Below are 14057 nucleotides of genomic sequence, written 5' to 3'. Positions count from 1 at the left end.
GGGGCCCCGCCTCCGTCCGGGCTTCCGTTCCAAGCCTCAGTTCCCTCAAGGCTCGCGGTGCTCCGCCCGAACCACGCCCCTAATCCGCTCCGCGTGGTCTCTGACCAGAAGAACGGCCCCGCCCCTTCGGCATAGACTTCGCCCCCAAGGGGCTGAGCGTCAACGATTGGTCAGAGTCCGGGACCTCTTTTCCTAATTGGCTGTGATATTTTGTGGATTTCACCAGACCTGTGATCCGGAAGTGATTCCTGGGCACGGGCCGCGTGGATCTTCTACTGGGGAATCTTCTACTGGGGAATCTTCTACTGGGGAAACCGCTGCAGCTGAGATGACCAAAATAAAGGGAGATCCCGAGGGGCGGGAAGCTCAGGCGGAGGCTTGCTCCGGGGAGCGCACTTACCAGGAGCTGCTGGTGAATCTGAACCCCATCGCACAGCCCCTGGCTTCTCGCCGCCTCACTCGGAAACTCTACAAATGCATCAAGAAAGGTGCGGTGGGCGGTGAGGGTGCGGGTTGCTGGACGAGGGCCCGCTCCCCTCCCCGCAACTGACTTATGTCATTGCAGCCGTGAAACAGAAGCAGATTTGGCGCGGAGTGAAGGAGGTTCAGAAGTTTGTCAACAAAGGCGAGAAAGGGTAAGAACCCCTCCTGCTGGATTTTGCATTTTAAACGGTAATGAAGGTATCCTTACTATTTAGTAGGTGTTGGGTAAAAGTACTCTGATTCTATTAGAAGACAATCAAGCAGTCAGTAAATTCCCTTCAACACTCACTCACTCACTTCACTTACCTTATCGCTAAGGGACTTCACGGGAAAATGATCCAGGGGACGCAAATCTAATAAACTAAATGTGTTAGGGTAGACCCCACCTTCTTTCATTCAGCGACTATTTTAGTGTCTGCTCTTTTTAGGCACTGTACTATGGGGAGACAATTTCTTTAATCATATAGTCACATTCAAAATTAAAAGTTGTGATATCTATGAAGGAAAAGTATAGGATGCAGTGAAAGACTTCATCAAAGACCCTACATCTTTCTTTCCTGGCATTTATCATCACAATCTGCAACTCATTTGCATTTTTAGTCCATGTAAGCTCTATGGGAATAGGGTAAAGCCATACCCCACTTTATCCCCAGGAGTGTCTTGTGCCTTGTAGGTTCTCAAGAGATAAATTGCTGGGGAGATTTGATGCTCAATGGGGAGTTTGACTTAGGTGAGGGTAGCTGAGATCTGAAGATACAGGAATTGGTTTGGAGGAGAGGGGCTTTGCGAGAAGAAAGGTCCCAGGGCAGGAGAGGGTAGTGGTGGGTAGAAGTGCTCCCTTCTCATGGAGCTTTGTACACCATGGTAAGTTTAGTTTTTGGAAGGGCATTGAGGATTAAAGCCAGGGAACATCAATTTTGAATAGGATCAGGCTCAAGAGTAGATGGGGACACTGAAATAGGGTACTGTAGCTAGAAGAGGTGAAGGTGATTTTGATTAGGTTGGAGATGGAGGGAATTATAGTGCTTATATCTGCGAGGACTTTTGGACATGGAGTGAGGGGGTGTGGGTTCCATTTGAAGGGTCCACAGTGAGATAGTGAACTGTGGGGGAGCGGCTGGGTTTGTGTGGGAAGATCATGAGTTTGATTTTAGACAAGTTTTTGAGGTATTTTTTAGACTCGTGACCCCTCTCCCCAGCATAGAGATGGCCATATGGGCTACAAACTTGAAAGAGAGAGGGCAGGCTGGAGAAAATAAATTTGGGAGTTGTCAGGACATACTAGTAGATGGAACTTGATGCCATGACCATGGATGGAGTCAGCAAGAAGGTACTGAGGGCAGCCAAGGACCAGGCTGTGAGGAGCACCAGCATTTATTTTTTATTTATTTCAGAGAGGAAGGGAGAGGGAGAGAGATAGAAACATCAATGATGAGGGAGAATCAATGATTGGTTGCTGCCTGTACACCCTCTACTAGGGATCAAGCCCACAACCTCAGCATGTGCCCCTGACCAAAATCGAACCCAGGTTCCTTCAGTCCACAGGCTGATGCTCTATCCACTGAGCCAAACCAGCTAGGGTGGAGCATCAGCATTTAAAAGCTGTTCAGCCTGGCTGGTGTGGCTTAGTGGTTGAGTGTTGACCTATGAACCAGGAGGTCACAGTTCAATTCTGGTCAGGGTACATGCCTGGATTGCAGGTTCAATCCCCAGTAGGGAATGTGTAGGAGGCAGCCGATCAATGATTCTCATCATTGATCTTTCTCTTTCTCTCTCCCTCTCCCTCTCCCTCACTCTCTGAAATCAATAAAAATAAATAAAAGCTGTTCAAAGAAAAGGAGCCTGCAGAGGAAGAGAGTCCAAAGGGCAAAAAGAAAACTAGGAATATGGACCCAGTACTTTAAATCAACAGTTCTTTCCAGCTGTTTGCGTCTCACAGACTCTTCCGTGTTTTCTGGGCTCCTGACGGCCTTACCAGAGCCTGGCACTTTGCCAGCTAGGAGCCCCAGCTGAGGATTCTCTGGCAAGCATTTTTTTTTTTTTAATATATTTTATTGATTTTCACAGAGAGGAAGAGAGAGGGATAGAGAGTTAGAAACATCAATGAGAGAGAATCACCAATCAGCTGCCTCTTGCACACCCCCTACTGGGGATGTGCCCGCAACCAAGGTACATGCCCTTGACCGGAATCAAACCTGGGACCTCTCAGTCCCCAGGCCAATGCTCTATCCATTGAGCCAAACCGGTTTTGGCTCTCTGGCAAGCTTTTATTGGTTCCTTGTCATTCGAGGCCCATGCTTAGTCTGGCACGCAAGGTCCTTGAGTCTGGCCCTTGCCAATCTTTCTAGCCTTGTCTGCCCGTCGCCATTCTGGATTCCAAAGCCATCCCAGGCTGCCATCCCCCTGCCTCTGTATATCTGGTGCCATTTTGATTCTCCTCTTTAAATGTTTTCTGCCCCCTGCTCCTCCATGGGCTTCCTGACAGTCATCATTCAGCTTCTTGTTCAAGTGTGGCCTCCTGACTCCTTTAACTCCAAAGAGAGTTGTGCTCTTACTCCTTGGGGTCTCTCCTGTCCTTTATCTGTTCCAGTATGATATCACTTGCCACACTTGGTGCCATTTGTTGCCAAGAAATAGAGATCGCCTCCCCAGAGGATCACAGTCACCAAACACAGATTTGCACCCTTTCAGAGGTTGGATGACCTACATTAAAAACTCCTTCAGGGCAGGAGCCATCTTATCTCTGTCCCAGTCCAGAGGTGGACTTTCAATTAAAAGAGGGAATGAACAGCCTTGGCTGTTTTGGCTCAGTGGATAGAGCATCAGCCTGGGGACTAAAGGGTCCCAGGTTCGATTCTGGTCCAGAACATGTATCTTGGTTGCAGGCACATCTCCAGTAGGAGGTGTGCCGGAGGCAGCTGATTAATGTTTCTCTCTCATCAGTGTTTCTAACTCTCTATCCTTCTCCCTTCCTTTCTGAAAAAATAAATAAATAAATAAATAAATAAATAAATAAATAAAATATATGTGTTTTTTTGTTTGTTTTTTTTTTTTTAAGAGGGAATACTAAATAAGCTAGAAATTACTGTTTCTGTCATTTCAGGATCATGATTTTGGCAGGAGACACGTTGCCCATTGAGGTATACTGCCATCTCCCAGTTATGTGTGAGGACCGGAATTTGCCCTATGTCTATATCCCTTCTAAGACGGTAAGGCGCACCCTCAGCTCTGATCTTGGTCAGCACTAGAGGAGAGGGTCTGGGATGGGGTCTCAGCAGCAGTCCATGGTGGAAAGAGTGAACTTTGGAGTTAAGATGGGACTGAGTGGATTCTTAATTCAGCTGTTTCCTAAGTAGGGGACTGCTGGTAAGTTATCTCTCAGCACTTATATTTCCTTGTAAAATGAGAATCCCCTCTGTGGCCTATAAGAATGAATCACAAAGTATACAGTAAGTGGACATGCTCTGTCAACAAACATGCTGCACCCATGTTAGTCCTGTTAGGTGGGTGCAGTGCTTTAGAAGGGGTGTTTTAGCTGAAACCAGTTTGGCTCAGTAGATAGGGCATCGGCCTGCGGACTAAAGGTTCCTAGGTTCAATCCCGGTCAAGGGTTGCGGGCACATCCCCAGTGTGTGTGTGGGGAGGGGGTGCGGGAGGCAACTGATCGATGTTCCTCTCTCATCAATGTTTCTATCCCTCTCCTTTCCTCTCTGTAAAAAGTCAATAAAATATATATATATGTATATATCTTTAAATATATATATATTTTTTTTTTAATTGATTTTTTTTTACAGAGAGGAAGGGAGAGAGATAGAAAGTCAGAAACATTGATGAGAGAAAAACATCCATCAGCCGCCTCCTGCACACCCCCCACTGGGGATGTGCCTGCAACCCAGGTACATGCCCTTGACCGGAATCGAACCCGGGACCCTTCAGTCCGCAGGCCGACGCTCTATCCACTGAGCCACACCGGTCCCGGCTCAATAAAATATATATATTTTAAAAGAATAGAAGGGGTGTTTTAGGGACCTGGCTCCTTATCCTCACATAGCAGGAGCCAGGTCTGGGGCACAGGGAGTGGGGGATGGCAGGAAACTGCCTAAGGGGACAGCCCCTGCTGGGCTGGAGCCCTTTCACAGTTGTCATGTGGGAATGTAGGCCCAGTGTTGCTAGACTACTTGAAAGTTTGCCAAGTTTAAATGATGGGAAGCAATTTTAACTGTTTTAAAATATGCTGCTGACAGAATAGCTATTAGGCCAGTGGGTCATAAGTTTGTGACTCCTTGGCATACAGGTTGTGTGGCCTTTTTTCCAAACAGGACCTGGGTGCAGCTGCAGGCTCCAAGCGCCCCACCTGCGTGATAATGGTCAAGCCCCATGCGGAGTACCAGGAGGCCTATGATGAATGCCTGGAGGAGGTGCAAGCCCTGCCCCCTCCCGTGTGAAGGACTTGGGCAGCAACCTGGGCACCTGTACCAGAAGCTGTTGGGCTGGCAGGGAGCCAGCTGGCTGCCCTCTGCTGCTCACACTCACAGCATCTCCTAGTCTTCTGAGGCACGTATTTTTCCCAGGCAGCTCCAACAGCATCTTCTCCATCAGTATGGTTTCCTGTTGAGTTTCTTGGCACTGTTTCAAGAATGAGGTGTGAAGGAAGTAAATGCTAAGACTAAAAGGTGATGAATCTGTGGCTGGTTTTTTTTTCTTCTCTTTAAATATGTTTTTATTTATTTTAGAGAGAGGGAGAGAGAGAGAGAAAGAGAAACATTCATCAGTAGCTTCCTGTACACATCCCAACTGGGAATCAAATCCACAATCTGGGTATGCCCTGACCAGGAATTGAACCTGTGCAGGGACCTTTCGGTGCGTGGGACGAAGGTCAACCAACTGAGCCACACCAGCCAGGGTTCTGTGGGTGTTTTTTAAAGCAGCAGCTGCTAGTGGAGCCAAGGAGTTGGTGGGCAGGAAAGAGTGAAGCAGCCTTTCTCACCAGAGGACCCCAAGGACTTTAAGAGTGTTCAGTGCTATGCCTGGCTGCCAGGGCTGGTGCTGGACTCAAGCTGAGAACAAACTTTGCTGCTCACTCCCGAGCTTTCACTTCCCCAGTAGGCGGAAGTCATAGGTAAGGGGACACCCCCATCCCTCGTCTTCCTGCACGAGTCTTAGTGCCATTGGGAAGCTTATGGAAGCAATTTTCCCACCCACACAGGACATTTTAAATGGGATTATGAAGCTAAATATAAATCCCCAGGCCATCTTTCCTGCTTGGCATAATAGCCCTGGTAACCCAGTCCCTTCAAATATTTTAGACTTAAGGTATCTTCCTGCTCTCAAGGCCCAGCCCAGGATTCGGTGTACATAGCAACCAGGCTTCCGATGCCCTGGAATAAATTGGAAAGAGCATGAGCTTCATCTGGTTTAAACTCCAAGCTCTCCTTGACAAGTTGGGAGCCCTGTTATACAAGTCATTTAATCTTCCCAAATCCCCCTGCCCTGGTTTCTAACACGGAGGTAATGAGATTTTATGTATGTAAAAACACCCTCCAGGGACTGAAATCTCCAATCTTTTTTGCCCAATCAGAGGTGTACGTAGACTGGGTTCTTCCTGAGTGGGCACTGTGGCTGGCATGATCCCACCAACAGCAGCAGCAGCCAGGCCACGACAGTACCTGTGTGCAGTGGACATATTGCAGCAAAGGAAGGAGAAGGCCTGTGAATATATTTGTTCAAAGTTATAAAAAAAAAATGGCATTCAGTTCTGTCCCAGAGTATTTACTGGTGGATGATGGATACAGTCAGTTGTAAGGCTGTACAGTGGGAGCAGTGGGTATGGTGTTGGTATGTAGTAAGACCTGGCTGAGGGCAGAGATGAAAGACAGTTGCTGCCCCCATCCAAGTCCTGTGCTCCTCTGTCCATTGCTACTAAGTCAGTGGCAAACATAAACGGAGACAGCAGGAATACAGAGGCCAGCCTCTCCCTGCCCGTACAGTCAAGGAGCCAGCTGCCCAGTGCAGGTTGGTTCATCTCCCTCTTTGGCCCCTGCTGTGGCACTCAGGCAATTCTGAAATGAACCCCAATCCACTCCAATGAGACAGCAAGTCTCGTGGGTGAAAAATCTCTTTAAATAAAGTTCCTTCCAGACAGGGGTCAGAATATGATGCGTTTCCCATCTGCTGGGTTCTGCTCCATGGGACAGTAGGGACACTTCAACCTGCAAAGGGGGGAGAACCAAGAATGACTGAGAGGTTGACTAGCAGGAGATCTAAGCCAAGCAGGAGCAGAGCACAGGGAACTTACTTTCCTCCATTAATGAGCTTGTTGAGTGCATCTCGGGAGATAACGTGGCCACAAATGAGCTTGATGGGAGGGTTGGAATCTGACGTTTGTTGGCGAAGGATGGGGCAGGCGAACACTGAGTGGTACCAGCACTTCATGCCCAGTTCAATCTCAATCTGGGGAGGCCAGCCAAGGGATGAGTCCCACTTCCTGCCGTGGCTATCCCCAGTACCTTCTTCCCACCCCTCCCTCAGCCAGGCTCACCGGTAACTCATCCTTGTGACTCCAGACCCCTGTGCACTGTCTCTGCTCAATCACAGCTTTGATGTTCATCAGCACGGGCAGTGCCACACAGCCAGAGGCAAAGCTGCAGAACAAAGAGAAAGGGCTAGAGTGGCCAGACCAAGACCCCAGCAGACAGACAAAGGATCTGCACACTTGCCATCAGCACTGGACTCGGTCAGGGTTCTAATTTGGCACGTGGTTAAATCAGTCCTTGAGAATCAGGTTGCTTGCAAAGTGCCACATATGTAATTATGTGTCATTCTAATGCACCCTCAAACTTCATACGAGACAAAAGATTCAGGGGCAGTTATCTGCTCATGCATACCACTGAAAAGTCCTTGGTGTGATGGGGACTGATCACTCTGCTGTCATAATGCACCCCTATAACTGGTTATCAACTGGGGCACTTGGAAACGGGACAGATTTAGACCTCACCATGATCTGGGTGAGCATGGGAGCGAACCGGCTGGAGCCTTGGGTGCTGAATGACTATGGTACAGAGGGCTGTTGTGCTGTCTGAGCAGCAGGTGGTGCTCCTGCTGGGAAATACTGTCCTATAATCAGAGTCTACCACACAGTGGAGCATGAGATTCCACAGTCAAGTAAGTGCACCGTGACACTATCCACTATGGTGTAGTGAGTGGCTCTGGGTCAGGTCCATGTGCCCTTTAAGTTAATTCATATCTGGAGCCTCTGTTTTCTCTGTAAAGTGAGTACCTCTAATCCTAGATCACTGAGGAGTTATGGGAAGAGCATTATTGTACAGGAGCCTTCGAGTGAAAACTCTCAAAACCTGTAACTGTTACTAAGACCTACTAGAGAGGAAGTGGTATTTGACAGATGAGGCTGAGAGAAGGCCAGTGTGAAGAGTCTTGTGATATCCAGCAGTGAGGTGCAGGCAAAATGGGGACCTCATTCAAGAGGCCTTACAAAATAGGAACCTTGGCCCTGCTACTAACCTCATGGTGTCCTTGGACCATTACTCTTCCTAATCTCAGTTTCTCCAACTGTGGACACAGTAGTTCCTATCTGGAAGATGGACTTAGAGAACCAGTTTAGGTCTGTCCCTGGCACATGACCCAGCCTCGGCAAATTGTTTCCCTAGAAATCCAACCAATCATGCTGCCCTGTCCCAGGGCTGGCTTACCTGACACTGAGAGGTGACTCCACAGAAAGCCCCAGCAGGGAACAAGCATCTCGGGTAAAGGTCTCACAGATCTCAGCCCAGTGGCTGGTGTCCAGGAGGTGGCAGTAGGGCGACTTCTCCAAGCCCAGTCGCAGGTATACCAGGCTGCCCATCATCACCTGGATCTCTGCAAGGCAACCAGGCGCAGCTCAGCTCGTGCAGGACCAGGGCACAGGAGGCAGCCGCTCCTCAGGGCTGGGTGCCCAGCCCCAGGGACAGTGTGGCTGTGGAAGCAGGATGGGGAGCAAGCTGAACACCGAGGCTCTGAGGTGCCCAGCCTGGCCAGGCAGGGACTGAAATGTCTTCAGGTAAAAGTGGTTTTCCCTAAAACCCCATGGACTATTTATGTGGGACCAGGACAGGCATCAATCACCCTGTGCATCAGGAAGGAGGAGTCCTGGTTCTCTTCTCATCCTTCAACTGCATCAGGGAACGAACCTCAAATCTCGAGGTGGCACGGACATCTATTTTAGAACACTAGCTAATACCTCTTTCTAAAAAAACCTTTCAAGAGGCTTCTAGCTAAAATTTAATAACACTGATTGGTTTTCATGTTTACCTTTCAGTAAAGTGAAGTAGTAAATATGAAGGGAGCTAAAGAGACAATACTAGCTGTATGGTGGTTACTGATGGGGAACATCTGGAAGGTGAAATAAATGCCTAAGGTTGAGGTTGAGAAATCCACATGTGAAGGAAGAGGGCTCAGGCAGGGACCTGCAGAGGAGGTGCTGAGGCACAGCAGCATGAGGGCAGGCGTGATGTGGCACACATAAACCCAGTATGATGTGTGTGTGGGTCTCGCAAAAGCTGGTGACGGGGACCGGAGGCGGTTCTGAGATGAAGCTAGAAGGGTGTGACAGAGACAGTGAGGAAGAGCCTTGGGTTTGGAGTTCACCTTGGAGACAATGAAGGAGGGGTCAGAGTTCTCAGGGTAGAGCAGACCCTGGTTAAATGCTGACATCTGCCAGAGCCCAGCAGCATCTACTACCCTGGGCACTTACCCCGCTGGTGCAGCCGAGCAAAGGGCTGGAAGTGCCTGGCATAGCTGAGGGCCTCCAGCTGCTTGTCAGGGCCACCAGCCAGGAGGTGGATAAAGTACAGTCGGTGCAGCTTGAACTCCAGCGAGCTGTTAAGCTCAAGCAGACGCTGCCTGTGGGAGATGGCCCATCTGGAAAGAAAGGGGCCGGTTGAGTATGGAGCTGGTGGGATGAAAGGAGTCCCGAGGGAGCTGGGACAGAGGGGTGGGATCCAAAAGCCTATGTGAGGCCACAAGACAGAGCTGGAGATATGTCAAGAGGTGAAGACCACAGACAAGCCCTGCCCCCTGCTGTCCCACCCAAGGCCCACTTACTCCAACGCCGGTCCCAAGTCATGTTTGTGCAGAGCTTCCAGTATTCGATTCAACTCCAGGAAAGGCTGCTTGAAATCCAAGTCCACGTTCAGTGTAGATTCCTGTGGGGAGAGCATGATCCATCATTGGAGGACACTGTTTCCAAAATTCTGCTCTGATAAAACCTCATCTGTCTAAGACAGGCAGGAGACCTTGCATGAGGAGCTGTGGTCTCCTGCCAGCCACTTGGCCCCTCTTATTTTCAATTCAGTTTTGGGGAGCTGAGTATCACAGGGAAGACTATAACCTCACCCAGGTAACGGAGACAGCCCCCCCGCCAGTCCCTGTATTGAGTAGCATGGTGAGAAATTATTCCTTTTCAATCCTCTTAATTATTTTAAGAGAAAGGATACTTTACTTTTACTGCCAGTGTGCTTTAACACCTAACAGTGCTACTCTGTCATTTTAAGAAACTAATCATTTTACTAGTCCCCCTTGACTCAGAACCCTGCCTGGCAACTAACCCTACTTAGAAATTAATGACTTCGCTTTTCACTGTATCTATTTTTTTTAATTGATTGATTGATTTTTAGAGAGACGGAGGGAGAGAGACATCAATTTGTTGTTGCCCTTATTTATGCATTCATTGGTTGATTGTTATATGTGCCCTGACAGGGGTCAAACCTGCAATCTTGTTATATTGGGAAAACGCTCTCTAACCAAGCTACCTGGCCAGGGCTCACCGAGCTCCCTTCTCTTTATGGCAGGAGACCTGATTTCCTTTCTAATATAAATTTATTTCAATAATAACAGGAATGTATTATAAAAAATGATTGAGCCGAAACCAGTTTGGCTCAGTTGATAGAGCATCAGCCTGCGAACTGAAAGGTTCCGGGTTCGATTCCGGTCAAGGGCATGTATTGTACCTTGGTTGTGGGCACATCCCCAGTAGGGGGTGTGCAAGAGGCAGCTGGTTGATGATTCTCCCTCATCGATGTTTCTAACTCTCTATCTCTCATTGATGTTTCTAACTCTCTATCCCCCTCTCTTCCTCTCTGTAAAAAATCAATAAAATATATATATATATATTTTTTTTAAATGATTGAGTAGAAAACAGAATAGACAGGTCCCAGCACCTTCCCCACCCAGCCATTACCTGGCACAGCTCCTCAGCCACGCTGAGCATGCCCTGCTGGTACAGGTGCTCCACGATGGCCATCTGCAGGATCTGCTGCTGCTTCTCCCGGGAGTCCCACACTGCATCGGAGACTACACCGCACACCTCAGAGTCAAAGTTCTGACAAGGACAAGAGACAGGGCCCTGTGACTCGACACTCGCATTCCTCACACTTGCTTTCCTGATAAGCCCTGGGACATACCAACTCCAGGTATCCCTGTCCCCGCTCCAGGTGCCCACATGCTCACCCTGTCAATGGCTTTGCCCACTCGGGAGACACTGCTGTGAATGTCCTTGTGGTCCGAAGCCAGTTTCTGCACGGTGTCTTTGATCTTCCGGCAACACTGGGACATCACCAAGGAGAGGGTGGCTGAGAGAGGGGTTCCCTGGAGAGCTGCAGAGAAACACTAGCAGTGAGTTAGGACACAGGAACAGAACTTGTCTCCGCTTCCTCTCCCCACAGAGGCCCAGGAGGCAGCCCTGAACTCCAGAGTGTCTCAGCTTCTTGCTCTAGCTGGTTTGGCTCAGTGGATAAGAGCCTTAGCCTGCGTAATGAAAGGGTCCTGGGTTTTATTCTGGTCAAGGGCACATGCCTGGGTTATAGGCTCAATCCCCAATAGGGGGCATGCAGGAGGCAGCCAATCAATAATTCTCTCTCATCCTTAGCTCTCTCCAGCCTCTCCCTTTTTCTTCCTCTCTGAAACCAATAAAATATATTTTAACCGAAACCGGTTTGGCTCAGTGGATAGAGCGTCAACCTACGGACTGAAGGGTCCCAGGTTTGATTCCGGTCAAGGGCATGTACCTTGGTTGCAGGCACATCCCCAGCAGGAGGTGTGCAAGAAGCAGCTGATAAATGATTCTCGCTCGTTGATGTTTCTAATTCTCTATCCCTCTCTCTTCCTCTCTGTACAAAAATCAATAAAATATATTAAAAAATAAATAAATAAAAATAAAAAAATAAACTGCATGACTTCATTTGTCTTCATTTCCTCATCTATAAAATGGGGGAGATATCACCAGTTGTAGGTTGCTAAGAACTGAAGATGATTTGGCACTTACTATGGGTGATTTGGCACAGGTTGAGAACAGCTAGCAGGGTCGCCTAAGACCATCGGAAAACACAGATATTTACATTACGATTCATAACAGTGGCAAAATTACAGTTATGAAGTAGCAACGAAAATAATGTTATGGTTGGGGGTCACCACAACATGAGGAACTGTATTAAAGGGTCGCGGCATTAGAAAGGTTGAGAACCACTGCTTTAAAGGGTTGTGTTATTGTTTTTTTTTATGTGAATCAACTCAATTTTTTTAAAGAAAAGGACATAGGAACTAGGGAATACCTCTGGGCAAATCTAACACAATTTGAGCATCAAAATGTATAACAATAATGTAGTATAACCCATTGAATAAGAAGTTCTGAGTGAGAACTAATACTAAATATATATATGGGAGAAGGGAAAGTTTTTTCCTTATAGTTGAATGCCAAGTAATAAATATATGAGGAATGACAGAGCAGGAAAAGTCACCCTGTTAGTAAGTAGCTTTGGGGTATCCTAGGCCCACAGAAAGGCTGGAATGGGGCTCCGGGGTTGAGGGGCGATGGACACCCACCTGCACTGGCCAGCTCAGCCCGCAGCTGTCCTACATAACGCAGCAGCTCCTCCAGGCTCTGCTCACAGTGCTGCCCGTAGGTCAGGAACTTCTGTAGGACCTTGTCCACCTCTCTCTCCACGCTCTCACACGGCTCCATGGTGGCCTCCGCCTGGGGGCAGGAGGAGGGTCCAGTGTCAAGTCCCACGTGGGGGACACAGTGGTGAGGGCTCCCGGATTCCCTTACCACACCCATATCATATGTCAATGCTCAAAACTGCCCAGCGTAACATATCTGTCCACAGCTCCGTCAGCCCTAGCCAGGGTGCCTAGTGGAGTGTGCAGGCAGGTGTGAGGGCAGAGGTTTTTTGACTCATGGTGAGAAAACTCTGTTTCCAACTCTTTTCACTCTACAACCCTTGCTCATCCTCTCTCTCTCTCTCCCTTTTTTAATGTTTTTACAGAGAGAAAGAAAGAGGAGAGAGAGAGATCTATGAGAGACAAACAGCAATCAGCTGCCTCCTGCACGCCCCTTATTGGGGATCAAGCCTGAAATCCGGGAATGTGCCCTGACCAGAATGGAAAAGGTGAGCCCCTATGGTTCAAAGGTCAATGCCACACCAGCTGGGCCACAGCCTTCTTTCTCTTCCTTGACTACATTCACTTTCTTTCTTCCTCAGGACCTTTGCACTAGCTGTTCCCTCTGCCTGAACAGTCTTCTCCCAAATCTTTTCCATGTTTGGCTCCTTGAGTCTCAAACTTCATCCCTTCAGCGATGGTCTCCTAGACCCAGTACTCCTCTGCCCCACCCCCACACCATTCACTCTATCATATCACTCTTTTCCTTACAGATCTCTAGTTGAAGTATATATATATATATATATATATATATATATATATATATATATACACACACACACACACACACACACACACATTTTTATTGATTTCAGAGAGGAAAGGAGAGGGAGGAGAAATAGAAACATCAATAAGAGAGAATCATTAGTCAGCTGCCTAGAGCACGCTCCCAACATGTGCACTGACTGGGAAACGAACCTGGGACCCTTCAGTCCGCAGGCCGACGCTCTACCCACTGAGCCAAACCGCTAGGGCTGGTTGAAGTTTCCATCTTTCTTTTGTCATTAACCAAAATTGAGGGGACATAAAGGCCCACTATTTTTCCTGGAATACAGAGGGGCACAGAGGAATTTGGGGGGGATGCAGGAACTATTTCATATCTGGGAGTTTCACCTGCCTTGATGCAAATGACTGTCAAACTCTTGCTCATGCTCCAGAAGACCCTGACCTAACGCCCTGCCTGGCGCCCTCATCCCAGCCGGGTCGCACTAGGACGAAATGTCTGAGTTCGAGCGATTCCCCCGACAGAAGCGATTCCTTGCGTGTCCTGGGAGTCTGTGGGGCTTCAGTTCTCAGCCGGGGCCCACGACTCCGAAGCAAACAAGTCCATGGGCGGACCGGGACGGAGACTTAGTCGGGGGGGGGTTTCGGGGGAGGCCCGAGGCCTGGGAGCCCGACCGAGCTGCCGTCCGCCGGGCCCCCCCCCGCGCCTGCCCTCGGCCCGCACCTCCACACCCTGGCTCTCACCTGCAGCTGCAGCCCGGCCCCGGCTTCCGGCGCTGCTGTCATCGGACCGGAAGCCGCGGCGGTTGCTCCGCGGATCCGGACTCGCCCACTCGCAGCTTCGCGGAGGGGTGTCCGCAGGG

At 48.9% G+C, this 14057-nt stretch overlaps 2 protein-coding genes across 9 annotated transcripts; one reads left to right on the top strand and one right to left on the bottom strand.

Annotated features, from left to right (window-relative positions):
• Nucleotides 1-235: 235 nt before the first annotated feature.
• On the top strand, nucleotides 236-5164 carry NHP2 (NHP2 ribonucleoprotein). Of its 2 annotated transcripts, XM_084884753.1 has the most exons (4): nucleotides 236-488; nucleotides 566-635; nucleotides 3587-3692; nucleotides 4803-5164. In XM_084884753.1, the coding sequence occupies exons 1-4, from the start codon at nucleotides 329-331 to the stop codon at nucleotides 4926-4928; spliced, it is 462 nt and encodes a 153-aa protein (XP_084740879.1). In that variant the 5' UTR covers nucleotides 236-328; the 3' UTR covers nucleotides 4929-5164. The 2 variants fall into 2 exon arrangements, with proteins under 2 accessions (XP_084740879.1, XP_084740880.1); XM_084884754.1 differs by lacking the exon at nucleotides 3587-3692 and having other exon boundaries at nucleotides 251-488.
• Nucleotides 5165-5175: 11 nt separating this feature from the next.
• Nucleotides 5176-14057, bottom strand: RMND5B (required for meiotic nuclear division 5 homolog B). 7 transcript variants are annotated; one of them, XM_084884747.1, is made up of 11 exons: nucleotides 13939-14057; nucleotides 12355-12505; nucleotides 10984-11129; nucleotides 10715-10855; nucleotides 9580-9680; nucleotides 9230-9396; nucleotides 8190-8355; nucleotides 7022-7124; nucleotides 6779-6933; nucleotides 6098-6692; nucleotides 5176-5577 (listed from the first exon to the last, which is right to left on the bottom strand). In XM_084884747.1, exons 1-10 carry the CDS (start codon nucleotides 13978-13980, stop codon nucleotides 6629-6631), a joined length of 1236 nt encoding a protein of 411 aa, XP_084740873.1. In that variant the 5' UTR covers nucleotides 13981-14057; the 3' UTR covers nucleotides 5176-5577; nucleotides 6098-6628. The 7 variants fall into 7 exon arrangements, with proteins under 7 accessions (XP_084740873.1, XP_084740877.1, XP_084740878.1 ...); XM_084884751.1 differs by lacking the exon at nucleotides 5176-5577 and adding an exon at nucleotides 11798-11840 and having other exon boundaries at nucleotides 6237-6692; nucleotides 13939-13981; XM_084884752.1 differs by lacking the exons at nucleotides 5176-5577; nucleotides 13939-14057 and adding exons at nucleotides 11798-11840; nucleotides 13585-13928 and having other exon boundaries at nucleotides 6237-6692.

Source organism: Pipistrellus hanaki (assembly GCF_964339955.1).
Source record: "Pipistrellus hanaki genome assembly, chromosome: 5".
NCBI lineage: Eukaryota > Metazoa > Chordata > Mammalia > Chiroptera > Vespertilionidae > Pipistrellus > Pipistrellus hanaki.
The sequence above is the reverse complement of the archived record's forward strand: the minus strand, read 5'-3'. Positions and strand labels throughout refer to the sequence as shown.

What these genes read in the sequence shown, in the direction of transcription:
- NHP2 (XM_084884753.1), top strand. Translation starts at nt 329, where the DNA reads ATGACCAAAATAAAGGGAGATCCCGAGGGGCGGGAAGCTCAGGCGGAG. An exon ending in GTCAACAAAGGCGAGAAAGG is followed by an intron (nt 636 to 3,586) that starts GTAAGAACCCCT and finishes CTGTCATTTCAG; the next exon opens with GATCATGATTTTGGCAGGAG. An exon ending in TCTATATCCCTTCTAAGACG is followed by an intron (nt 3,693 to 4,802) that starts GTAAGGCGCACC and finishes TTTTCCAAACAG; the next exon opens with GACCTGGGTGCAGCTGCAGG.
- RMND5B (XM_084884746.1), bottom strand. Translation starts at nt 12,589, where the DNA reads ATGGGTGTGGTAAGGGAATCCGGGAGCCCTCACCACTGTGTCCCCCAC. An exon ending in GGCTGAGCTGGCCAGTGCAG is followed by an intron (nt 11,130 to 12,354) that starts GTGGGTGTCCAT and finishes GTTTCTCTGCAG; the next exon opens with CTCTCCAGGGAACCCCTCTC. An exon ending in TGGCTGAGGAGCTGTGCCAG is followed by an intron (nt 9,681 to 10,714) that starts GTAATGGCTGGG and finishes CTCTCCCCACAG; the next exon opens with GAATCTACACTGAACGTGGA.